Genomic DNA, 25,872 nt, shown 5'->3' with positions numbered 1-25,872 from the left:
CCCCCGGGGGCCGAGGAAGGACAGAGCTTCATTTTGGGCTCTGCGTCCACTTAATGGAGACCCCTTCCCCCCCCCCCCCTTGTTTTTGTGGTGGGTTTTCTTTGCGGGTTCCCTTCTGGGAGCCTGAGATGGGGGGAGGGTGCGACCCCCCCGGCGGGGACATCCCTGCTTTACCACCCAGGTGCGGTAGCTCCTCTGGGGCCGCATCCCTCCCCCACGGAGAGGGGCCGGGGGGGGACAGGCTGTGCCCCGAGACTTCACCGCATTTATCCGGGCTGAAGCGGTTGGCGTGCGCGCGCCCGCGAAGGGGTCTCTCCTGGATTCTCCTTTTCCCCTGCAATGGGAAAACAAGCGGCGGACCGGGGAGGGAGCACCCGCGCTCGGCCCGGTCAGACGTCGTGGTCGGGAGGGGAGAGAGCTAATCAGCTGCGGCAATCAGAGCAGTGGCATTTCCTGCCGATGCTCGGCGCTCGGCGGCGGAGCAGCCCGCCGGCGGATGCTGACACCGCCGGCCGTCACCGTGCCCCGCGGCGCGGCGGGCACGCACTCGCACTGCAGCGGCGGTGGGCGAGCGCCGCGCCGACCGCAGCAGCGGCGCGGCCCGGCCCGGCCCGGCCGAGGGAGGTGACCTCGGCGGGGCCGCCCCCGCCCCGCAGCGCCCGGCGAGGGGGCGACGCCGCGGCGGGGGCCACCGCGCGCGCCCCGTGGCCACAGCAGGTCCCGCCGCCCCTGCGAGCCCGCGTACGCTGCGCGCGAGCCCCGGCTCCGCGGCAATCCCCGCCGCCGCAGTGCCCCCGCCGCCCCGCGCGCCGCCCGCACGCGCCCGCCGCACGTGAGCGCTCCCGCCCGCGGCCCGGGCGGCGCGGAAAGTGTGTCACTGGGTGAGGGGGGCGGGCGGGGGCGGGGCGGGCCGGCGGGGCGGGGCGGGCGGCCGGCGGTGCCGCACTCTGCGCGGCTCCCGATCGCTTTTGTTGTAAAGGGGAGGGCGCCGCGGCGGGGACGGGCAGGGGCAGCCGCGGCTCTGACAGGCGACAGCGCGGCCGCCTCCCGCCCGCCGGCTGCATGTAGGGCTGCGGCGGGGACGGAGCTGGGGAGACAGTGACCGAGCGGAGCCGCGCCGTGCCCAGCGGAGCCGAGCCCAGCCGTGCCGGGCCCGGCCCGGCGGAGCCCAGCGCGGCGCCGCCCCCACCTCTGCCCCTGCCCCTGCCCCTGCGGGAGGAGGCCGCCATGGAAGTCAGCGCGGGTAAGCGGCGGGGCGGCCGCTGCGGGCCGGGGGGGCTCGGCGGGGCGGTCCCGGCGGGCCGGGCGGGTGGCGGGGGACAGGCGGGGGCCGGCGGGGCCGCCGCGGGGCGGGGGAGCGCGGCGGGCGGCGGCGCTGCCCGGCCCCGGCCCCGCTGGTGGCCGGGACGGCCGCGCGCCGCCTCACATGGACCCGCCGGGCGAGCCATGTGCGCCCTGTGTTTACGTTCCGCGCGGCGTGCCCGCTCATTGGCCGTGCGGGGCGGTGACGCGCGGATTGCATAATAGAGCCGGGGCGGCGGCGCGGGGCGGCGGGCGGCGTGGACACGTGAGGCGGGCGGGCGGCCGCTGTTTTGGTGACCTACATTCGGGGCGGCGGCGGAGGGGCGCGCCGGGGACACGTGGGGCCGCGCCGCTGCGGCGCCGGCGGCCCCGCCCCCGCGGCGATCGGCCCCGCCCCCGCCGCGCGAGGCCGCGGTGGAGGACGGGGGGGGGAGGACGGACGGACAGACGCGCTGCGGCGGGGGCGCGGGGCCCGCACGCGCGCGGCCGTGTGCGGCGGCGGCGCGGTCCGCACGTGGACCGGCCCGGTGCGTGGGGGCGGTGTTGTGTAACGGGAGGGGGCGGCCGGGGCAGGGCCGGGCCGGGCCTTTCCAGCCCAGCTCCGCCTGACGGAGGGGAAGCCGCAGCCCCGGCCCCGGCGCGGCGCGGCTGCCCGCACGGCGGCAGGAGGCAGGCAGGGCGGGCAGGGTGACCCCGCTCCCGGTGCCTGCTTTCTTTCATTCTTTGTTAACGAGGGTGATAAAGGACGTCGGGGGTGCCGACCGGGGGAGCCCTCCCCGCCCCCCCCTCCCCCGCAGCAGCACCCTGGGGACCGGGTGAAGCGGCTAACGGCGTAGCCAGTGCGCCGCCTCCTTCGCGCCTCTGCGTCGTTACAGCTTCCTACGGCTCCCTGTAAATGAAATACCTGCGCGTTACGGTGGCCCCCCGCTTAAGTAAATCCCTGCCAGGTAGGACCCGAAGGGCCCCGTCACTGCCTGACGTGACAAACGTGCCCCAAACGTTCCCCGGCGTAGCCGAAAGGACTTGTTCTGCCACCCTCCGCCGGGCTCCCCGGGCAGAGCCCCACCAGTTTATAGACCCAGGGCTGCCTTATCCGCCGGGCATCGGGGTCCCCGTCTGTGGGGTACCGGTGTGTGCATGCATGTGCGTGCGCAGAGATCACTGTGCCTGTGCTCTTTGTTTTGAGTTGTTGCCCTGCGCTGGGTATGAGATTCAACTTTTAACTGCTGATCAAACAAAAATAGGGTTCATAGGGAAATGTAGCTTCTAAAATAACAAAAATATTAGGAATCTTGGCTGTGACACAGATAAGACTGGCAAGCTCTCTAGGGTACTGGAGCAGCCCAGATATTTGGGGCTCCTTAGGCTTTCAAAAGACAAGGGGCAAAACCCCCCCTAGACATCCTCTTTCCATGCTCCCCTATGACATTGGTGTTACCCTTGAGGGAAAAGAGCATCTCTTTTTATGAGGCAGGGTTTAAAGACAGCGGGGTGAGGTGGCAGCGTGGAGTTCCCTGCAGGGGCCGTGTTTGCGTGCCCTGCTCTGCCCCTTGCAGATAAGGATGGCGCCTGCTGAGAAACTCGGTGCCTCCCTTGGACCAGGTGGACTGTGAGCTTTGACCTGGCACCTGGCAGAGGCGCGTGCAGCACCGGGGGACAGCAGGACCTTTGTCAATGAGCTGGTGTCTTACACCGGCACGTGTGTTTGACAGTGTCTTTTTCTCATGCTGGTGTGGGACCTGTGTGTCCATTGCAACCCTTCTTTCTCCAAAAACCTGATCTTGGATGCGTGCTACGCTGCGTGGAGGATTTCTTAAAAAATCTGTGCAGGAACGACCGCTGCGGTGGGGCGTAGGGGCACCGGTGTCCAGGAACGTGAGAAGCAGTCTGCGTGCAACGCGCGTGTCGCACGGCCGCTTGGTCTGACTTCTGCTCCACGGTGGCTCTGCCAGGGGCTCCTTGGCTGCACGCTCTTTAGGGTGTTGGTGGTGGTTTCCTTGGTAGAAAAAAATCAAATGTTAAAGAGGAAATGGGCCAGTAAAACTGCCGCAGAAATGCCAAGAGGACCATTATAGCTGATCAAAGTAATGAAAATTTGTAAGTCAGAATTTCTACCTGCAAGCAGTGATATTTCCAGGGTTGTATAACACTGCTGCCTAATAGGTGTAACAGCCTTTGTCTGTGAGGAGGTGATGGCTGATGTAAGGGGCTACGGCCCCGACCTGCCATGCCAACTCAGTTGATCAAGGACTCTACTGACACCAGTGCTTTTTTCCTCCAAAGGAAGCCAGTGCACGGCCGTTTTTTAAAGTTTTTATTTCTTACTGGTGTGTGGAGTTCCTTGCTGCAATGTCCTGAGTCGTCTGTGAAGAGACTTTACAGAGCAATACAGGTATAAAACAGAGAAGATGCTGAGTGTAATTTATTTAAAAAGTTGCGTGGCTTTCGCTGTTGAAATTTTTGTGTGAAATATCGAATGTTTTTATATTGACTTTTGAAATGCTGAGTCTTGGAGACAAACTCAAATGAAGTGAAAACAATTTCTCTTGCTTACAAGCAAGAAAAAGGAGCCTGTAAAAAGCCAGAAGTGCTCCCAGGTCTGCCTGAGGACAAAAAGCTGTTTCATCTGAGGGATTCTCAAGTGTGTCAAGACGCGGCAGGACAGAGACTGTTTGCAAATAGCAGCCTGGCAGTCGGAGTTTAGCTGCTGCTAGAAATGCTACAAAGGCTTGCAGTCTGACAAATGGCGTTCAGTAGGCTAACCAGGCTGCAGTGCTATTTCTTTCCCTTGCCCTCTTCCCTTCTGCATCATGAGCACCTCCCAGCCCTTCCTTTCTGTGCCTCTGGCGTGTAGCCTACATGAAGTCTTTCTCTCTGCCCTACTTCTGTCCCTAACCTAGCTTGTTTGCATTCTGGCTCCACAGCACTGTAAGATCCTGTCTTTGCTGTGGCTCCAGACAAGCTCTGCTCAGAGGGTGGCCAGGGAAACCCTCCCTGGGCCACCCCGTGCCCTCTCCCCGCTGACCTGTCCTGCCAGCACCATGGCTTGTTGCTCTGTCTTTTGGCTCTGCTGTTTCATCTCGACTTGGATCAGAGGAGGCTGATAAGACGGGAGAAGGGGATGGGGCAGATTGGGAGGTCAGCCATTCAAAATGAATGGAGAGAAAGAAGCAAGCTTGAGGGAGGGAGGGAAAGGAGTGCGCCCAGGAACACGTGATGGCTGGGTCTGGTGGTGCTGGGTCACGGCGTGGCTCACATGGCAGCGGTGCATGTCTGCTTGTTATGTCACTACGTGCTGCCTTTTTTTCTTGCCTTAGGGGGTGTGATAGCTTACATCAGCTCTTCAAGCTCGGCATCTAGCCCAGCCTCATGTCACAGCGAGAGCTCAGACAGCGGTTTCCAGTCGTCCTCTTCGCCTGTACCATCTTCTCCAAACAGCTCCTCCTCAGAAAGTGGCTGCAACGGCCGGAGCAGCGAGGGCTCTGATGGGGCACCGAAGAGCGATCGGCTGGAGGAGACTATTAAAACAAACCAGTCGAGTGTTGCTGGTTTGACAAAAGGCCATAGTGGAGTCACAAGTATGTTTGGTGCCAGTTCCTGAAACCACCTTTTTCCCCTTATGTATTACAACCCCATATATTACAACCAGGTCCTCCGTGTGGCTTGCTGTGAAGGCACACAGCAAAGCCTCCGTATTTATCTTTTTGCATTATAAGTGTGGCAATACATATGGTATTGCCATACAAATGCTAATAGATGGATGTCCCATTGCTGCTAACTTCTAACAGTCTATAAATACAGTCCAGCTTTACTTCACATTTTCACTAGTTAAAACTGATCTTAATAAAAATCAAACACTTGGTTAAAAAGATGCAGCAAAGTAAAGGTAATAGTAATCAGAAGTTGCCTTCAGGTGTATTTCTGGAGCTGTCTTGCAAATCTAGTTTCTCTGTTTTTTCATACTCACTCCCCTGGCCCTTTTCCTTCCCTCCCCCCAAATTTCTTTGAGGAACAAAATAAATAAATTACCAAAACATTATATTATATTCACATAGATGTAAGTGGGACTGTTATCTTTTTGATTCCAAGTCTTAATTTGTGGATGTAAAAAACAAAGTACTTGTAAGCTGGAACTAAAGGATAGCCTTTTAAAATGCATTTAACAATCTAGCTCAAGCTATTTGCTTCACACTTTTTTTTGGCAATCAGAGAAGATCAACGATAAAGAACTATATTTGAACAGTTTTGGAAGGGCAGGAATCAAACTGAGTACTGGAATGAGCGTTTCAACAAACACTCAGCTGGAATTTAGACTAGTCTTTTGAAGGCTGAATTCTTTTACTGGCAGAATTGTTTTATCATTTTGAATTGTTATGAAGCTAGAATAAGTAACAGTTCTACCTTAAAAGTATTTTTTTTTTTTTTAAAGTGTTCCTACCCTAAGTTTATAGTAAGACCCTTTACTTCCTCTTAAAAATTTGCTAGCAACTAGGTTTTTGGTATCAGGGCAGAGGTTCCTGAAGATGAAACCTGTTGTAAACTGTTCAGATGTATAGATAGGTAACATTTTTAGCTCAGTACTAGCTCTGTTAAAAAAATAGTGGTTTGGTTCTTTTTCAAAACCTTAAAAAAAAAAGTTTTAGTTCCTCTTTACAAATGAAACCCAAATGTCAAATAAATTACTTTTCTGGTAGAATATGGCTCTGTGGGAGTATTTCCAGCTGTCTCTGTTGCTCACTGTTAAGGTAACTTTGTGGTTACTGAAGTCCCTGGTAAAATTGCCATTGGCTTCAGTGAAACCAATGTTGGACCAGGACTTGCACTTAGGACTTGCAAAAAATCTTTATTGACAAGCTGAAATAAAATAGGTGGGGAAAAACTTAAAAAACCCAAACCACAAGCGTATTTACAGGGCTGAGAAGGTATTTTCAAGTTCAAGTGTGCAAGCATGCTGTTCTGGATATGCACTCAAATGAGTAGTCTTTACATATGTAGATGTGGCTGAGTTATCAGTCCTACATTGTTATCAAATAAGTAGAGCGTAGGGCTTGTTTACAGTATATAATAAAATAAAGTGTCCTTTAATATTTCTGTTTTTAAGAAAAGATGTTTATTCTCTGTTGGGGAAACTGTAGCCTTTATACGGGCTTACTTGTCCTGATGGAAAAACAGATTGAGCCCGAACTTTGGTGGCCTAGTTAACTAAATGGTCCTTTTAAAAGTGCATAAATGTAAGCAGACTTTCTTTTTCTACGGTTGAGTACAATGCTACTGTGATTGAAAGTCCAGTGAATACATGCTTTCTCCCTATTCTGTTGGGTGCTTCATGTTTGTCTTTTTTCCACCCTCCCTTGCACTGGTACTTCCTGAACTGTTCAGGGGTTTTGTACATTCTTCTCTGTTCCTCTGCTGTATTTTTTTGTATGTTGAACTGACCTGACATATTTTGCTTTTAGTCCAGGTTTTAAAAACTGGAAACATGTTCTTGCAGTTGTCATTGTTTTTCTATATCCTTGACTTTTCTGTTCTGATTCTAGAATTTAATGGCATGGTTCTTCTTTGCAAAGTCTGTGGAGATGTCGCTTCAGGATTTCATTATGGTGTTCATGCCTGTGAGGGCTGCAAGGTGAGCTATATTTCTGCTCACCTCTCTGCTGGTGAAATGCTTAAGTTCTCCCCATGGGGGAAAAGGGGTGATACTGCTGGAAAAATGTCGGTATGCTTCTCTGTTAAACTTAAATCTGAGAAATTTCAGACAGGGTATAAGTTGTAGGAAAAGGCAAACCACTTAGCAATACACAGCATTTTCCAAACTCTGCAGTACTTTCTGTTCTCGCCCCTTGTCCAATCCTGCCTGACCTGGAGTGCATGGCAGAGAACAAGAACTGGAGACAGAGGTGGTAAGGACCATGTCACGCAAGACACGTGAATGTTAATTGCATTAAGAGATAGTGGGTGTGAGTTGTCACCTGGGCTGGGACGCAGAACAAAACACCTTTGGAAAAGCAATTCTTTACCATGGACAAAGCCAGAAATGGATGCTTGCATGTTCACACATCAGTAGATCTGTATATTCTGATACTGTAACACTGCAAATGTTAGGTTCTGTGAAGGAGTTGATCAGCCTAAGGGTTATGTGAATGAACCACCTTTGAAGGTCATCTGGTGCAACAGGATGGTTTTGTTACCAAACTATGGAGATTGAAGTAAAAAGGTCTGATTTTGACTTTCATCTTTGCACTTGATGTCATAGGAGATTGAGGGCATATCTTATAAACTGTCAGAACAGTGATAGAGGTAATACTGGAGATATTTTGCTCTTAGGTGCTGACAATGCAGGGAACAACTTAGCATCTTCTATAATTAGAAATCATAACTAGCTTGCATTATACACAGATCACACACAAAGGGGAAGTAAGTCATGAGGAGTAGCAAGTTCTTTAAAATCACTTGGGGCTGATAGCTCTGAAGCAGCTGATGAGACTCAGTGAGGTTTTCTGTGCTTGCGGAGAGGTGAATCTTGGCAGGAGGATTTCACATGTGCTGTAATAATAGTTGTGGGGGTTTCCTGTTTGTTTGTTTACAGGGTTTTTTCAGAAGAAGCATTCAGCAAAACATCCAGTATAAGAAGTGTTTGAAGAATAACAACTGCTCTATAATGAGAATGAATAGGAACAGATGCCAGCAGTGTCGTTTCAAAAAATGCCTCTCTGTTGGGATGTCAAGAGACGGTATGTTCCTCTACTGCGTAGTGATCCTCTGAGAGGGAATCTGCTGCTCACCTCAAAACCGATTGCTAAGGGTCTTAATGGTAGAAAATGCAGCCAGCCCTATTGTCAGGGAGAAGTTCCCTGTCCAAGAGCGTTTAGATCAGCTTGCCTTCTTGCTAGATCAGCTTGCCTTCTTGCTCTGTGACTCTCCTGAACTGGTAATGTAATACTAGCCACAGAGCTGTCCTCCTGTCTCTGGGGGCTAACGCAGTGGGATGCACTGCAGTGGTCTGTTAGGGGGACGGTTGTAACAGAAGTCTCAATTTTGTTTTAATGAGTTAATATAGCTGTATCCTGCCTGAATCTGAACAAGACTCTTCTCTTTTTCTTGTTTTGTTTTGTTACTGTTGCTTTTTCAATGAAAGAGAATTCTGCCCAAGTGGATAGCTTTAGAGTAATCATTCTAGAGCCTAAAGAGTTAGGTTTGGGTGCATGGGATGAGCATATAACTGCTCTTTTTTTGTTCTTTTTCTTTTCTTTTCTTGGAGGGAGGGGGAAGGCAAGGAGGAAAGGGTAATGTTGAGCTGCGTCTCTCACCACCTTGCTGGCTATCCACTCCTTGTGACTTTTTAAAAAATGTAATGCTGAAAGTGCAGTTCATTAGTCTGCTACAACTTACTGTCACAAACCAGAACTCTTCCTTCTGTTTCACTTTTTAATTTTCTCTGGGTGTTTATTTCACAAGAACTAAGAATCTTGGGCTGTTAATAATTTAGTGGGTGGAGTGTTAAAACTTATTTTAAATAATTGTTCCAAGTTCTTGTCATGCATAGGAGTTATTTCATCCCCTAGGCGCTTGTTTGCGCACAAGGTTGCACCTGCTTTAATGAAAGAGATTTAGTTGCATTAATGATGGAGTACTGCATGAACATAATTACATCAGTCGAAACTGGTTATAAGCCCTTGTAAGGCTGTGGTTGGACAGGATGGTAGAGGCAGTTGTAGATTCCCTAGGACAGGGTCAGAAGTGCTGCAGCCACAATAATGGCCATCCCCTTGCCAGCAGAAAATGTCCTTGTCAAGGCAAAGTTATCAGGTAACTTTGCCCAGGTAAGCTTCATTTAGCATTGATTCTCATAACTGTTTTGGCAAGTTGTATAATTGGTCCATGAGGAGCTGTCTTGTAGGACTTCTATTCAAATATATGAACTGTGTTTACATTCAGCTAATTGTCAGCTCACAAAGTTGTACTGATTTAATTGATCCAATCTTAAAGCCTCACAATTAACAAACACAACTGTGTTTATAGTCCATAGTCAGGTTTGTAGCAAAAGGGGAAAAGGCTTTAGAGATTGTGTGCTTTAGAGCTGCCTTCTCTTTGTATGTAAACAATAGCATACACTTCATATCTCACGCCTGTCCTACGCCCAGGAAGCTCTTTGACTTCAGTGGTAATACCCCTGCTGTAGTATTGGTGAGAGCAGTTACAGTCTTCCCTTGAAAGGCAAGATTTTTGGTTGGGGTGTGTATTCTGTGTGTGTGCATGCTAACATTTTCAGGATTGACTTTTTTTTTTTCTTCCCACCACTTTTCATTTCTCCACCTTGGTAGCTGTTCGATTTGGCCGTATTCCCAAACGTGAAAAACAGAGGATGCTGATTGAAATGCAGAGTGCCATGAAAACCATGATGAACAGTCAGTTCAGCAGTCACTTACCCAATGAAGCGTTAACAGAACATCAAGATCAAGCACCTCAAGAAGACCTTTCTTCCAAGCCTAAACAAGAGCGGGAAACCATCAAAAGCCCTTCTCCCCCTCCTAGCGCTGACATGGCTAAGGAAGAAGTGATTGGTATGGTCACTAGGGCCCACAAAGACACTTTCATGTACAACCAAGAACAGTCTCAAAACCCAGCAGAGCTGATGCAGTCCCAGAGTGGGGAGAGAGTGTCAAAGAACACTGAGCAGTACATCTTGAGCAGCGAGCACTGTGTTAGTGGGCTCGGTGGCCCTCAGTACCCTGAAAGTGAGCAGCACCTTGGTGGACAGTACAAAGGGCGAAGTGCAATGCATTATCCAAGTGGACACGCCATGTGTTTCCCAAATGGCCACTGTATGAACTTCACCGGTGGTTATGCTCAGCGACTGTGTGATAGGATCCCAGAAGATGGCTTTTCTCCAAACAAGAATACCACTTACTCTTGCAGCACTGGAGGAAGAATGCATCTGGTATATTTATATCAATTGTTTGATTTGACTTAGTGAAAGGCTTAGCGATGGGTGTGATCTGGCTGTGCCTCTTTAGTCAGTGAAGCTGCACACAATTGGCACAACTGCTGAAATTTAAAATAGTGACACAGGTTTGATGGCGCAAATTGTGATGGAGAATAATGGCTTGAGTTGTGCAGAGGCTTTGAAATCATACAAGTGATGGGGTTTCTTGGCTCAGTTTTTAGCTGACTGAAAGTAGACTAATGTCAAAGAGCATTGGTTGAAGAAAACTCATGGCTTTTTTAACTGGCTTGCCTTAAAATGAAAATGGATGTTAGGAGTTTATAAATTCCCTTCTTCACTCAGTCTTCTTGAAGACCTCAGTTTAAAATAATCTATACACTCAGATATGCTGTATTTTCTTTAAAGGTATTCAAAGCAAGTTTCTGGGGTGAAACCTCAGGGCTAGGATTTTAAGCCAGTCTGCATGCCTTGCTAGTCTGTTCTAAAATCTCTCTTGCCAGGTAGGCTGGGGTTTTTTTGTTTCGTTGGGGTTGTTTTGTTTTGTTTTGTTTTAATGGGGATAGGCTTATTCTGAGAGGCTCAGTGGGACTCAAGGCTATGCATCCTTCTCCCCTAGAACATCTTCAAATCTGAACAGAGATAGGAGGAAGATGCATGGCTAAACCGCTTGAAAGAAGTTCAGGGTCTTTTCTGTAGTACTTACACAAGTGAGGCTCTGAACACACTTCTGGGTACCTTAGATGACATTGCTAGAGCATTTTCTCACTGAATTCTTAACAAGGATGCTTCCTATTTTCTTGCATATGCGTTTTGGTGGGTTTGTTTTGTTTTTTTTCCTTTCCTTAACAGGTCCCTCCCGTTTGCCTTGCACCTGCTGTTTTTCTGCCATTCAGGCAACCAGCTCTGCAAGCCCCTTAAAATAGATTGTCCTTCTCTTTATCGCTGGAACCGCCTGGGATGAGAGAACATAACATCCTCGTTCTCATCCTGCGCTCCTGTCGAGAAGAGCGAGCCCCTGACCTTTCTGAAGTACTCAGGCTGCCGGTGTTTTTCTTCCTCCTAGTTTGTGAAGAGTCTTCACAGGTTCTTGAAGGCCCCTGAAAATCTCTGCACAGTGAAGGCTCTTTGTTTTGATGCTGGATTTCCTTTTTTGTTGGTGGTTTTTTTGTTTGGTTGGTTGGTTGGTTTTTTTCTTCTTTGACTACTGCATATGTGGACCATGGCATCCCTAGCAGGCTCTGACCTTAATTGTAGACTCCGGGCACTGCACCATGGCAAATAGTAATCATTCCCAACCTTTCTTCCTTGCAGGGAAAGTATGTGGAGTCACTACAACGGCATTCTTGCACTCCTGAGAAGCAGAGGTTAAACCTGTCCGTATGGGCAGGCAGGGAGTGACGCTGCCTGCAGAGGCCCAACCAGTCAATTTGACCTATGCATAGCAGCTGCAGGGAGGTTTAACGCAGCTGACGATGAGGAAACAAACCTGAATCCAACAGAGCACTGCAGGCCCCCCCCGTGTCCCTGACATGAATGAGGGTTTTGCCAGAGAACTCAGTGAGAGCAGGATCCAACCAAAATGAGTCAATAGCTGTAAGGGAGTGTAATTAGGCTCTGAACCAGTATGGAGACAGATGTTCAGGGGTTTGGTTTTTTTACTCAATACCCCCACAACCAGAAAAGTAGAACAGGTCGTTCCTGAAGAGGTTCCTCTAAGGAGAGCTAGTGACTGCACAAGCTGACAACTCCTCCCATAGGAAGGACTCCTGGGCAGAGGTGTCTCAAGAGAGCTTAAACATAATATACAGGGGCAGAAAGTGGCAGTTTCCCCTCAGGACCGAGTGCCTGGGAGCTAGGGTAAACCATGGTAGGATGAGAAACTGAAGTGATTTTTGTGTCTGATTCAGAGCGGGGTGCTGAACCAGACATTCCTTATTTTCAGAGAGTACTGTATTTTTAACAATACCTGTGTGAACTGTTGCAGTATCATGGACAGAGCAGTGGTTAGTGTCTGCCATGCTTCTAGTTGTGTGCGTAGAGCTTTCCTTTTGCCAAAATTTTTTATGATTTTCAGTTTATGGAAAAGGTCCTCCTCTACCCCACAAGTAATCATTTGGTTTTCAGCGTTGTCCTCGGGCACACAAATGATGGTGTGATTCACAGCTGAACCAAGAAATCTGCAGTTCTGTTCCTTGTCTTTTGGGGAGAGCTTTCTGTGTATTGACTCTCCAGTTAGTAACTGATATCTGGGGGAAAAAAAACCCCAAAACAGAAAAGTGTATCTATCTCCATCTTGTTTTCCATAGCTGTTGTCAAATACATATGCACACACACACGTATATACCTGTTGAATATATTCTTGTAATGGATCTTAGTAATGGTTCTTAGGACCTTCCATGCAAAGAATTGCTAGGCGATTATCAGATTCAAGATGCCCTGCAAAAGCATCATAGCTCTGAGGAATTGCTAATCTATTTCACTGTTTTCTATTATTTGCTTTGCTGACATTATGTAGGATTACATATACTTTTTAGTATACTTGTGAGGAATACTTAAAGGAATTCTCATCCTTGATGATGACAGGTGAAATGAATCTTAAAAGGTTTAAACTTCATTAAAAGTTGTAAATTTTAGAAAGCAGAACTGAAATATCTCAGAGCGCTGGTTGGGTTTTACAGAGGGAATTTATTGGCAGTCAGCCTTGACTGATATGTCTGATCTCATTGTAATGGATTCAGACTTTCCCACAAAAAATCGCTGTATGTTTGTATAAAAGAAAGAACATTTTGTTGTCTTGTGACTGAGCAAAATTGGAATACCAGTTCCTTGGTCCTCCTTCAGTGATACATATAAAAGCAAACACGTAGGAGAGGAAGGTTGTCCTGGTAATGAGGGTGTACACCTGTGACTCAGGAAACCAAGGCTCGGTTCGTTGCTCTGGTGTTGACACCTTTGTCACCGTGACTGAATCACTTTAGTTGCCTGCAAAACAAAGGTATATGAGAATGAATGTAGTAGTGACTGAGATTACAAGCGGTTGATTGTGAAATTGTGATTAATTGTGAGATTAGAGGGGTAATACCTGTAAGAGAAATCCAGATGTCAGGCATGAGTGACATCAGGAAAGAATAGCATAACCTGGGTTCTCAAGTCTTTCGCTATAAACAATGTTGGCGTTTCCAAGGTCAGCAAATTTAGAAACAGACTGCTAATGGACTGCCATGGGTTTTTTATTGTTTGTTTGTTTTAAAGGGAGGGGAAGAAACCTAGTTGCTTTGGGAGTTGACTGAGGAATACTGATATTTTTTTCTCTATGCGTCATTATTGCAAAGTTTTCTTGAAGAATAAACCTGCTTCTTTCAAGTATTTGTCAGTATTTGGAATTATATCTTTGAGTTGTTTTCTTTGTATGTTTTGTAAACATCAGGTCTGCCCAATGAGTAAGACTCCCCATGTGGACCCAAACAAGTCTGGCCATGAAGTCTGGGAAGAGTTTTCCCTGAGTTTTACACCTGCGGTGAAGGAAGTGGTGGAGTTTGCCAAGCGCATCCCAGGTTTCCGAGATCTCTCCCAACATGACCAGGTTAATCTTCTGAAGGCTGGGACCTTTGAGGTGAGACCACTGTGTGTATAGTGCAGACCTGACAAGTTGTGCATCAGTCTGACCCCCTTAAGAACAAAAATAAATAGAACTGGGCTGTATCGGGCAAAACCAGCTTGTTCGTGGATGCTAGCTCTGAGCTTTCCTTAAGCTGATGGTGGCCAGTGCTTCTGTTCGGTCAAATCTTGGTGAGCTGTCCCTCTTCCAAGTAGCTCAAAAGTGCTCAGTCCTTTTACCCTTTCCTTTTCCCTGGGCATTAATAAATGACTAATGAGGAGTTTCATGGTTTTGTATAGCAGCAGTTACCTTGGTAGCTCCCTTTGCTTAGCCTGGAGAGAAGCAGACTGCATCTGGAAGGGTGGATAGTTTAGAAAGCTATCTATTGACTTACCAGTTTTGTAGAGGAATGTGGTTTTTGCTCTGTATGTCCTTCCTTCTGCCACTGTGCTCCCTGCCAAAGCTAGAGCATCCATCCTGACCAGTTACCACTAGCCTTTGCTGGCAACTGGGGGTTGCTGAAGCCTCCATCTCCAAAGCAGTAACACTGATATCTGGCTGTACTGCTGCAGCTCTGTAGATACCGTGTACCAGCTGCAGCCTGACTTACTCTAGAGTAATCCCACCAGGTCCTCGTGGTTAATTTCAGCCAGTTGCGAGCACGATGTGTATGTGAATTAGTGGTATTAAATTGGGAATGATACCAGAGAGCTTGGTGCTGTTTCATAATTAGTGACCTTCACCAGGGGACCTTTACTTAAGGTTTTAGTTGCTCTTCTAGACTTTTGTGTCTGTTGGAGACCATGCACATTTTATAAGTACTCAAATGTGAAGTTTAAACACAGAGGGCCAGAGAAGCTGAAGTCCCAAGAATTCAATGTTACTGTGCTTTTCTGGGGAGGGCAGGGTTGGTGATGCTTTTGCCCTTGTTTACTTGATTTATTCTTTCAAAGATGGATGCTGGATTTTGTATTTACCTGAACTGAAGAAATTTCTCGTGTAATGTGTTGGGTCTTTTATCTGCATTTATACAGACTGGTTCTAAAATGGGTCATTGTTGGGTTGGAAGGTACAAGTTATACTGGAAGACTTGGTGCCTGGAGCATGTCAGTTTCTTTGTTTCTTCCATTTTGCTATCATGTATTTTTTGCCATTATACTTATTCTTGACCTTTTAATATTCATCTACAACTCCTGTAGCTAAGGGCTGTATTTTCACTTCTTCAGCTACAGTCTCTTACTTTGCTGTTCACATTACACAAAAATGTTGGTTCCTTCCTTTTCAAAGTGGTATACTGTCCAGTGCCCTCAAGGAGGGTGGAAAATCAGGCTTGAACTGTTCCTATAATGTAAAGCCAAACCTTCATGTTTTGCAAGTAAAATGTTTTGTCTTGGCCTTTCTTCACCTCAAGCTTTTCTCAAGCCTCATTCGTATGCCTTTTTGCCAGTTACAAGCACTGCTGATAAGAAGGTTTCTATATCCAGGGGAATTAACAATAATGTATGGCTGCATGCTCATCCCTAGTCACTTGTTTATAAGAAACATTAATGATTTCTGTTAGTGAGCTGGTACCTGTAGTTAAAAGCCTGTGTGGCATCTTAGCAACAGAAAAAAAAAATAATGCTGCAGAGCAGTGGGAAAAAAAAACCCAAAACAGGATTAATGAAACCATTGCAATAGAGGCAAAAGCATCTTGAAAGCCTGGTGCATACGAGGTCATTTCTGTCTTCTGGGTAACTAAACTAGGATATCCCAACATCTGTGTGTTAATAGAAGAACCTGAGTAAAAGTACTGCCTCTGAGCTGGGTTTGGCTCCCTTGAGCACCAGTGTGTGGCTGTCTTGGCACTGTGCTTACCAGCAGCTCGTATTCAAGGAGTGCTTGTTCGTTTGGGGGTAAGAAGATGCATGGAGACAATGTTGGCGCAGAAGCAGTGTAGCTATATATATTCACACACATGTAAGCCTAAAAGCCCTCTTAGAACTGGGAGTACTGGGGAGCTCAGTATATCGTGGTGGCATTTGCATGGCTTTGTATGGGAGCCAGCTCGGAAACAGCAGTGAGCCTAAAATAAGGAACTCAACTGGATTTGAACAGGTCCTCCCGCACCTCCACAAGCCCCCACTCCAAATGTAGTTGATGTTAGAGCTAACAAGCCCCTTGGATCCATTGAGGTAGTGACTCAGTTTCTCCACAGACTCACAAACTCAGTAATTTGGCTGCAGGTGATGGGGAAGTGAGCAAGCACTTGCCTGTGTGGAGGTTTTTGTGTGCTTATATTGCTATGGTCAGGTGATAGGGTTGATCAGGTATATCCTCTGCGTGCACAGACAGGAGTCTGGCTTGAAGTGAAACAGGGTGAATCAATCTTGTGCTATACCATAGTCTAAACTGTTCTTCCTTGGGTTAGAATGGTGACATTGAAACCTATAGGCAAGGTCTTTGCTTTAATATTAAGTCAACACAGCTTCATGGGCTTCAGTTTTGAGTACCGGCGTTAATACTGATTGTTCATTATTTAAAGTTCATGTTTCTAAAGCCCAGTTCTGTAAGGGGAATACCATTTTGAAATGAAAGGTTGTTGAGTACCTGGTGGGTCCCTGCTAATGCACAAGTTCAGCTTTGTCTGTCTGCCCTTTGTCTCCTTTTATTGTATTCTGAGGCCTTCTGCACCTAGGTTTCTGCCTGGGTTTCTGCACTCTGTAGTTAATGTCGTCAAAGGACATATAGCTTAGCTGACAAAGGTGAATAATACATAGTGCTCATATGTCCATCAAGATTGCTGCATGTCATTTGGCTCTTAAAATTTAGGAGCAGGTCATGTAATGTGCATCAATGGTGTTTGAATTCTCAAACATTTTCATTTTCTTTGAACCCTCCTTTTTTAAGCTTGTCAAAGGCACTAGTCTTTGCTGAAAACCTGGTTCTCCTCTCATCTGTAGTAAACATTTAAATTAATGCAGTTATGTAGGGTAAGTGAGAAGAGACAACTGTCACACCAAGAGATTACAGCAAGTCTGAAGTTTTAACCCATGCCAGTTGGTTCATTTTCTCCAAATAAGAAGGCTGTTCTGTGCAACTTAAACCTTGAAAATGTAAATAAGGTTGTTGAACACGAGCAAACTAAACTTTACAAGCCATTCCAGAGGGAAACATTTCACAGTACGACTGAGAAACCACAAGAGAAATTTCAGCCCAGAGGGGTAAGTTCAGCACATGTCGACTGCTCCAGCCCAGGTGCTTATACCAAAGGGGTATTCCCGGCTGCAGCTACAGACCAGGTGCCGTTTCAAGCCCTGCTTCCCTAGCCTTTTGAAGGCCGTACACGTGGCTCCTTTCTACCAGAGCTCATTAACATTCCTGTGGGTACAGCAATGCGGCATGGTACTTTCCCAAAGAATGCCTAGTGGGCCAGATCATCAGGTGGTGTAAATAAGCATTGTTTCAATGAAGCTGCTCCAGTTTACGCCAAGCGAGAATCTGGTTCAATACCTTCATTTTGCTCCTCATAAGTGTGGCCAAGAAAACGTTTCTTTTAATGCTCTGTACGCCTTTGGCTGTTCAGTGGCTTAAGCAAGTTGTCCTACTGGCATATTTATGAATGGTGTTGTCTTTGTGGCTCATGCTGTCTGAGGCTTAAATTTTAATTTTCCTCCCTTTCATGTGCTGTAGCCCCTCCCCTGCATCCACTCGCTAATTTTTTCACTTGTTTGTTTCTCTCAGACTACTGGGCCAGAGCTTGCACTGTTTTTTACAGCTCAATAGCATGCTGACAGTTTCTGTATAGAATGCTTGTACAGCGGTTAATGAGACAGTTTGAATGATGTTAAAAGGTTTAATTTTATTTTGGCTTTTCTAGAAATCCACTTATATTTATCTGTTTTTGTTGTTCCTTTTTTCTTTTACCAGGTTTTAATGGTACGGTTTGCATCTTTGTTTGATGCAAAGGAACGTACCGTCACCTTCCTGAGCGGAAAGAAGTACAGTGTGGATGACTTGCATTCAATGGGAGCTGGTGATCTGCTCAACTCAATGTTTGAATTTAGTGAGAAACTAAATGCCCTGCAACTTAGTGATGAGGAAATGAGTTTGTTTACAGCAGTTGTCCTGGTATCTGCTGGTAAGGAGAGAAAGTTAACTTGCACCTTTGCCAAATTTTGAATATGGCTCTCTATTAAAAGATTTCTGTAAAATGTATACCCTGTTATTTCACGTCTAAGCACAATTTAGTAGGTTTTAAGCTACTAGCAGCCTGTAATTTACTTTTTTACATACCTGCTCTTTCTAATGTTGCCTTTTGGAAAAATGTGACAATGGGCTTATATTTTCCTACTACTTTCTGTAAAATGCAAAAATGCATCTCATAGCTGCCCGATGGCCATTTAGAAGCTATTTGTCTGACTCATCTTAAGTTTCACAGGACAGCATCAGTGAAATTACTCCTGACTTGCACAGCCTAAGTCTTGGGATAAGGTGGTATTTTTACTTCCAAGTATCGTCACTGAAGTCTATTGCATATCTTACTTAAGTCTAAATCCAACAGTTTGATCTCTGCCTATGTCAGCAAGAAAGCCCTATTCATCTGCATCGTGACTTCTTACCGCTAAAGGTCTGCCAATCCACTAACACCTTCACCGGCCCCATATCTTGTTTCAGTCCCCAGATATACAGAACACCCTGGCCCAGATTCAAAGAAGGATTAAGCACCTACTTCTGTAGTATTATCTAAAGCCTCAAATTAGGCACATTAGCTCTGCATATAATGCCTGGAATACAAGATGCAGAATCCCTGCTTGCTGGGTAAGGAGCTCTCTAGGGGTAGCTAGCAGGAATGCTAGTAGTGCCCACTTATACAATAAGCCAGCACTGAGGGGCCACTCACTTCCTGAACAAGTGGACCTCTTCCACATGAGTGGTTTAGACCCACATCTTTCTTATCAGGGAGGGGCACCCCAGAGATAGTGCTGTAGGCACATGAAGCCTCTGTAAACAAGGTAGGATAGTTCAGTCTAATAGCTTTGTGCGTGGCCTAACTGAAATGTGATAGCACAGGATGGGGCAGCTGTAGCCTCTTCAATTTGTAAGCGGTGGTAATGAGCAGAGGGTGGCACAGAGTTTGCAAGCTTCAAAAGCCAGAATGAATGGCAGCGTGAAGGAAACATGGCACGGTAATCTGTTAGTGAAAATGTTCAGGTAGCAGAGAGAAACCTGGGGTTTTAGTTGCTTTTCCAGACTCTGCTTTACATATTTTATCTTTCAAAAACTAAATTGACGAGAACTGGAGACAACCTTTAAAATAAGGACTGAGAACCAGGCCTCTTCCCTCCTTGTGCAATGTCGCAACTAGGCTATAGCCACTCTTCTTGCTTGCTCAGCTGCTGGGCCCTAGAATATCACAATCTGTGCCACCTGTTTTGAATGTAAGTGGCTGTATCTGATCTGTTAAATGTGGTCCTAGCACAGAGCCAGCCCCCCCCCCCCCCAGCCTTTTAAGCACTGCTCCGTGCTGTTGCTAGCTCCCAGTAGGGCTTAGCTTAGGGATGGTGTGTAACATGTACAGCACATAATGTCGGAGCCATGCAACAGGACAAAAAGAAGAGGTGTTTGGTATTCAGGCTTCTTGCAGCTGCTGAGGGTTTTTCAGATCATAGCTTTGGATGTTATTGCTACCTATCTTAGCTCTCTTGTGATCTGATCTGCAGTCTGATCACAGCCTTCCTGGACATCTTCACAAAATACTTCTACGGTTTTATAAAGTACAACTTAATTAATCTTCCAACATTTGGGCCCAAACTTGCATTTGTACCATATTCCAGACACAGTAGTAACCTTAACGGTCACTGTGAGTTCAGCAATTTTCAGATCAACTTCACTCTGCAGCTTGCAACTGAATTGAAGTGCTGCAGTCGTTACTTGCCCATGTGAGTAAGTGAGCAAGCTTCACGCTTGAGCAGGTACCTAAGAAGAACAGAAGTGCCCCCAACAGAGCTGGGGAAGATGCTCGCAGTGCGAGGGCTTGCCAGGAGGAGAAGGTGCCTGTACAGCTGAAGGATTGTGGACACCCGTTGATTAAACAGATCTTGAACGACAGATCCTCTGCACCCCACCCCTCAAGGTGGAGTGTGACCCAGAGAGTCGTTTCCCATAAGGTGGGGCAGAGCTCAATTAGAGAAGGAGGAAGAGTTGAGGAACAGCATCAGAGAGAATGACACGGAGGTGCAGGCAAAGGCAAAAGATGCCATAACTGGAAGAAGAACTGAAGGTGGAAGAATAAGGCCATTAAGACTTCTTCATCTCAGAATGAAAGTTACTCAAGAGAAGATTGAAAAGAATACAGTAGTCAAGATTTACATCAGTTCCAGAAGCAGGCATGAACGTGTGACTGTTGAATCCTGATTAAGTGATCCAGAATATAAAACACCATGCTGAACTAGTTAAAAATACCTTTAAAAGACTTTCAGTTGTTTAAAATAAATAAATTTTAAAAAGCCAGTGGAAAAAAAGAAATATTCCTAATTCTGTAAATAGTGCTAGTGGGGAGAACACTTGTCAGAAGCATCTCCACATAACACTGGATGAATAACCACTCTTATGAGGAATATTTAGAATGTGCAGAAAGAAGAAGCAGGGGTAGTAGCAAGGAATGTGTGTAACTGTGTACATCCTCTTGTTTTGGTGTCCTATGGCAAAGAAAGAAAAAGCAGGGCCATACAGTGAGGATGTGGGAGTGTTTCTGGTGGTGCTGAGGAATTACCTTGGTACCATTCCAAAACTAAAAGAACGCTTCACCTCTGGCTTCAGTTAGCTGGATGTGTTGAAGATGGAGGGGAGATAGCAAGATGGATCATGGGCACTGAAGAAGGAAGAAGCAAGGTGGAAGCAAAGCTGAAAGAATGTGGTTCGTGCAGGTCTAGAGACCAGATAATCTCTTAACTGAGGGTGATGCCTTGTGGTAGAAGAATATAAAATACACACGCTCTGTTATTCTCTCTTACTGGGATAGTACTAACCAACTTCTGCTGGCCACTGGGAGCAACTGGAAGTAGACTGAGAGGGAGAAGAAAGACTTGGACTAATTGAAGAGAGGAAGCTACAGTAACTCACCCGAGGCAGCCAGGAAAGACTGGACTGCATTCGTCTGCCTTCAGAGGCAAGGCAGTACTGCTGTCACTGTACAGAGCTCTTGAGAAACCTCATCTGGCATATTCTGTGCAAATGTCATCATCCCTGCTCAGGATAGAGCAAACCTAAAGGTTTTGTGAAGCGGGGGGCACGTGGGATAGATAGTTTAACAAATAAAGGCAGAGAGGCATCTCTGCACTCGTCTTTTGGAGAGCAGCTATCAAACCTAATGGACAGTCTTCACAGAAGAGTGGAATATGTGCTAATAAATATCATTTGATATTAATCCAAGTTCCTAATTGTTAGAGTAGAAGGTTCTGGAACAATCTTTCTAAAGGAAAAAAACACATTAACTGCTTCAAGATGGATCCTTAAGTGGATTGTATAATATTTTTTTCCCATAGCAGTAGGGAACTGCACTGAATAGTCCAGGAGGACTTCCTAGACTGTGTTCACCTGCGAAGTCCGATTGGGTTGACACTGACAGCATAAGGAAGGGATTCCTACTCTGACTGTACGATCTTACTCAGTGCTACTCCAGAAAGCTGTTGTCATTCTGTGTCCCAGTTCTGTGAAGTGCTTAAGTACATGTACACATCAAAGCACATTTCTGTTCGTGTCCGTCACTCGCGTATATATATGCCCTGCTGAATTTACATAGCATTTAAGAAGAGAGGCTACAGCTTGGAAAAACAGTTAGTGTGCATGGTTATTAGGTGAGATGTTTTGCTTAAAAATTCATCCTTTTAAGCTGCTTACTTAGGTTCCACCTACAGACAACAGGCATGTTCTTAAATACAGCTTTCTTGAAAGACATGCTTCGGGCGTAGGGTGAGTGCAGTATGTGAAAGCATAATATTTTTCTTGATGTTGAAATTCTTCTTTTCTTCCTCAGTTGGGAATTTTTGGGTGCATCATGTTTCATTTTGTAAGTGCTTCTGAACACACTCAGAAATAGTGCCCAGTCACGTCCAGCCTTGTATTCCCATTGCCCCTGGGGATCCCATTGTGCAGATATGAGTGTGGCTTGTCCTGAATGCCATTTCCTCCTCAACCCTGAACCTCCGATTTAAGTTTAGGGTTCTGTGTCCAGCCTTGAGAAATGTTTGAAATTTTTACTTCAGTGTGCCCTGCCTCTCTCCTTGCATTGAAAGTTGTGATTCAGCAAAAAATTCAAGCGCGTACTTCAATCTGTCCTTTTCTGGAAATGGGGGTAAGTGAAACAGAAAAGGTGATTGAATTCTGCCAGTTCAGTGTGAGATTAATACTGTGCAAAGTTGACACTAAATAATGTTTGAAAGACTTTTGGTATGTGGGTTTGAAACTTCTGGCATAAGTATTTAAGTTTTCTTGTGCTTCTTAATTTAGTGAGTGATTCTTGCAGTGGTTTTATGTTGCTAACTACCTCCGTTCAATCTCTCTTCTTCCCCCTCCCCCCCCTTCTCTCCCCTCCCCCCCCTTTAGATCGCTCTGGAATAGAAAATGTCAATTCTGTGGAGGCACTTCAGGAAACACTAATCCGTGCATTAAGGACCTTAATCATGAAAAATCACCCAAATGAAGCCTCTATTTTCACAAAACTCCTTTTGAAATTACCTGACTTGCGTTCCTTAAACAACATGCACTCTGAAGAACTCTTGGCCTTTAAAGTTCACCCATAGGCCTTTAGGTCTCATCTGTACTTGGACTTGCCTCGTGTTAAACTGTTTTGTGCTAAAATATGTATTTATACAGTTGTACCACTTGTTGGAGAGGGAGAGTTCACAGACTGTGAACAATTGATAGCTGTCCCATAACCATGCAATAACGCTTCAGCAGGTGCTTTCAGCTAACGGCGGCGCAGCATTCAGAGTCCTCCAAGACGTCCAGACCCATCTGTGCCGCACTTCTGCAGAAGAAGTTGCAATGAGCCCGAGTAAATATGGACTGTTCTTTCACTTAGAAAAAAGAACCACCACTGCCCTCTCATGTAAACCGAATGCAGAATAGCTGTGTATGTGCATACGGAGCATGGAATGGGGTGGGAACAATCCTGTGCTAATAGGAACATGGAAGAGCTGATTTAATTGGTCTTTCACTTATCTAATAGATGTATGTCTGTGTCTCTTGATAACTCACTCATGGTTTCACTGTTGTTATTCCATTAAATCCGATGGAATGATTTCAGCCTGCACCAACTCTTCACTAAGCGTGTGTTCATGCCATGTGTATATAATATAAATAGTTAAGTAATGAGTGTTTATGGCTATATAAAGTACAGAGTTGTGTGTATATATGTGTATGTATATAAATAGTTCTATACATAAAGTATACATATAATTTCTTCACAATATTTTAAACTGTGAAGGAATTCAAACTTACAACAGAAGGTGATCTATGGAAAGAACCAAATAGATGCACTTTGCATATTGCTGAACTAATTATCTGAGCATTTCTAATTTTTAGAAAACATCAAATTTGCATTAATATGCTGTGTGTGTTAATTTAAAAAAAAAAACAAGAGTGGCACCAAAGGGGCAGAGGCAGCTTCAACTTCCGGAACGGCTTGCTAGAGAATCTCAAGTGGAGATGGTTGGTTGTGGCACTAACGAGATCGATTGTTCATTGCCACTGAGGTTCTTACATTCTGATAAAGGTTAAAGAAGCACCAGATGCTCTTCAAAAACTTCAGCACAGCCAGAAAGAAACTATCGGATGAGTACAGCATCTATCAGAAAAAAAATATGGGAAAAATGTATCCATGGTTGCGTTTGGGTGTACATGCGTTCTGTGACCATTTATTTCTTGCAATACATCATTTTGCTGCTTCGTTGCTAAATGAGAGTTGAACACAGAAATGTGAGATTCCCCGTGTCTTTTCACAATTTGGGCTTTGTGGTTCCCATGCCTGTTCTTCTGGAGCTCTCCATTGGTGTGTGTGCATGTGCGTGTGTGTGTATGTGCAGAGAAGGTGCACGGGATGGTCTGGATTTTTTTCTTAAAAAAACACCACAAAAACCAACCAAACAAATGGGACTTTTTTTGTTGTTTATGCCAGTAGCAAATTAAAAAGCAGATCCTCAAGGCTTAAGATTCTGCCGCTTTTCCATCTAGGAAAGCGGCGCTCTGTGGGTTTTCTCCATTTGTAGCAGGACCTGGCACCAGAAAAGAGAGATTTAAAAAAGTCAAAGCAGTTGTGTTAATTAGTTATGTTTATGTTTTGCTAATGTGGGAAGATGCTCCATTACCCTTGTGTTTAGTTAACTTACCTTAGAGGTAGCCCTCTGGGTCTCTAGCGTTTGGTAACGCTACTCTGCGGAGGGAGAGACCTCTCCGTTTGCTACTGCCTTGAGATGTATGCGGTAGTCGAGGCCGCCAGACTGCGGAGCTCCCGCTCGCCGTGCAGGAGCAGCTCCTGCGCAGCAGCGAGTCGATGGGAGCCCTCATGCCTGCCGCGCAGCTGGAGCAGAGGCAGACCTCCGCCTGCCCCACCATGGCTCCCGTCACCTTTGGGTGGGGGATGTCCCCTTGGAAAGTGGTAAGGAGCGCTGGCCAGGGGGCCGAGAGCAGGAGGGGCAGGTGTGTGAGTAAGAGCTGGGGAAAATTTGGCTTTAGCCTCGGCTGAGGAGCAGAGGAGCCCACCCTTTCCCCTCCTCCGCAGCTGCTGCAGGGAGAGCTGTCCTGCGTCAAGCTACTTTAACCACTGGATAACGGCCCCTTAATACATACGGTTTTGCTATCCAAATGTGCTCTCGGGGCATATTGTCCTAATTTCTGTTAACGGTCTGCATCCTACCAGTATTATTTGTTTGAGAGCTTCACTGAATTTCGCATTGAACCATTCAGACTTTAGAAAGGACACAGTCACATGTTTTGTATTATTTAGGAGCTGAAATGACTTCTTTGTAGACCCCATCTCAAATGTGGAAAGTACAGTTAACCCTTGGTTGTTTTGGGAGGGAAGGAGGCTTCTTACAGACATTGCCACCCTATAACTGTGTTTTGTTGTGTTTTGGTTTTGTTTTGTTTTTTTTTTTCTTTTTCTTAAAACTGTATTATTAAGCCTTTAGGAATGTATAACCAGGACTGAGTAATTACTGCTTATTAAATTTTTAGTTAGATTGACCATGTATGCCTATAGATAGATATTCTAACTTGTGCGATTTCATTTGAAATAATCTTCCTGTACATAATGGAAAAACTCATGTAACAGAAAAAAAAGCCCCAAACAGATTGACTGAAGAAAAAAGTTGATCAAAGTACGGTTCAAAAGTGACCCACGTATTATAAACCCTAGCTGGACTCTTAGAAGAAAATCTAAACTCATCGTGTTAGCTGTGTATTGTGAGCTCTTCTTTTACTGTGTCACTGGTTATACACTTGTTAAACGCTGAGATAATAGACTTCATGCCAGGTATTTGAGTACTGTAGATTGGGTCATTGCTGAAAGATTAATGTACTGTATGACTTAAATGAAATTTTTATTCTTGATTTTATTCTTGATTTTGTTCTTGTTTTAAAAGATTAAATATGGGCATTATGTCAGCGAGCTAAACTGTGTTTCTGTGTTCTTTGTATTTTTCTGTACGAAATCTGGAGGGGAGGACAAGATGCCGAGGTGAGCAAAGCAGCAGTAATGGATGAGAACATCAGCTGCTGTAAGGTCACGGGGGCTGCGCTGTTGCACAGTGGCCAGGAGCCCGTATCTCGGTCCGCCCGTGGTACTGGGCTGTCTTGCCAGGTGGTTGGATGGGGTTTTCTGGTGCACTTCGCTTATTACAGGTAACAAACTTTTTTGGGTAGCGTCATTAAAATAGTTATTTTAAACACCTTCATTACATTTTGAGAATATAACCTTGTAACTGAAAAGATGTATACAGTTTAGTTTTTGGTAAAGACAGTCTTAAAGCTAGGTTATAAGAGGTAG

The 25,872-nt window shown here is 46.0% G+C and overlaps 1 protein-coding gene across 2 annotated transcripts; it reads left to right on the top strand.

Annotated features, from left to right (window-relative positions):
* The first annotated feature begins 926 nt into the window (after positions 1 to 926).
* On the top strand, positions 927 to 25,494 carry NR1D2 (nuclear receptor subfamily 1 group D member 2). 2 transcript variants are annotated; one of them, XM_072853983.1, is made up of 8 exons: positions 927 to 1,243; positions 4,620 to 4,880; positions 6,840 to 6,928; positions 7,889 to 8,033; positions 9,624 to 10,240; positions 13,674 to 13,859; positions 17,754 to 17,964; positions 22,431 to 25,494. In XM_072853983.1, the coding sequence occupies exons 1-8, from the start codon at positions 1,228 to 1,230 to the stop codon at positions 22,625 to 22,627; spliced, it is 1,722 nt and encodes a 573-aa protein (XP_072710084.1). In that variant the 5' UTR covers positions 927 to 1,227; the 3' UTR covers positions 22,628 to 25,494. The 2 variants fall into 2 exon arrangements, with proteins under 2 accessions (XP_072710084.1, XP_072710083.1); XM_072853982.1 differs by lacking the exon at positions 927 to 1,243 and having other exon boundaries at positions 4,559 to 4,880.
* The last annotated feature ends 378 nt before the right edge of the window (positions 25,495 to 25,872 follow it).

This window comes from Ciconia boyciana, chromosome 2 (genome assembly GCF_034638445.1).
Source record: "Ciconia boyciana chromosome 2, ASM3463844v1, whole genome shotgun sequence".
Taxonomy (NCBI): Eukaryota; Metazoa; Chordata; class Aves; order Ciconiiformes; family Ciconiidae; genus Ciconia; species Ciconia boyciana.
The sequence above is the reverse complement of the archived record's forward strand: the minus strand, read 5'-3'. Positions and strand labels throughout refer to the sequence as shown.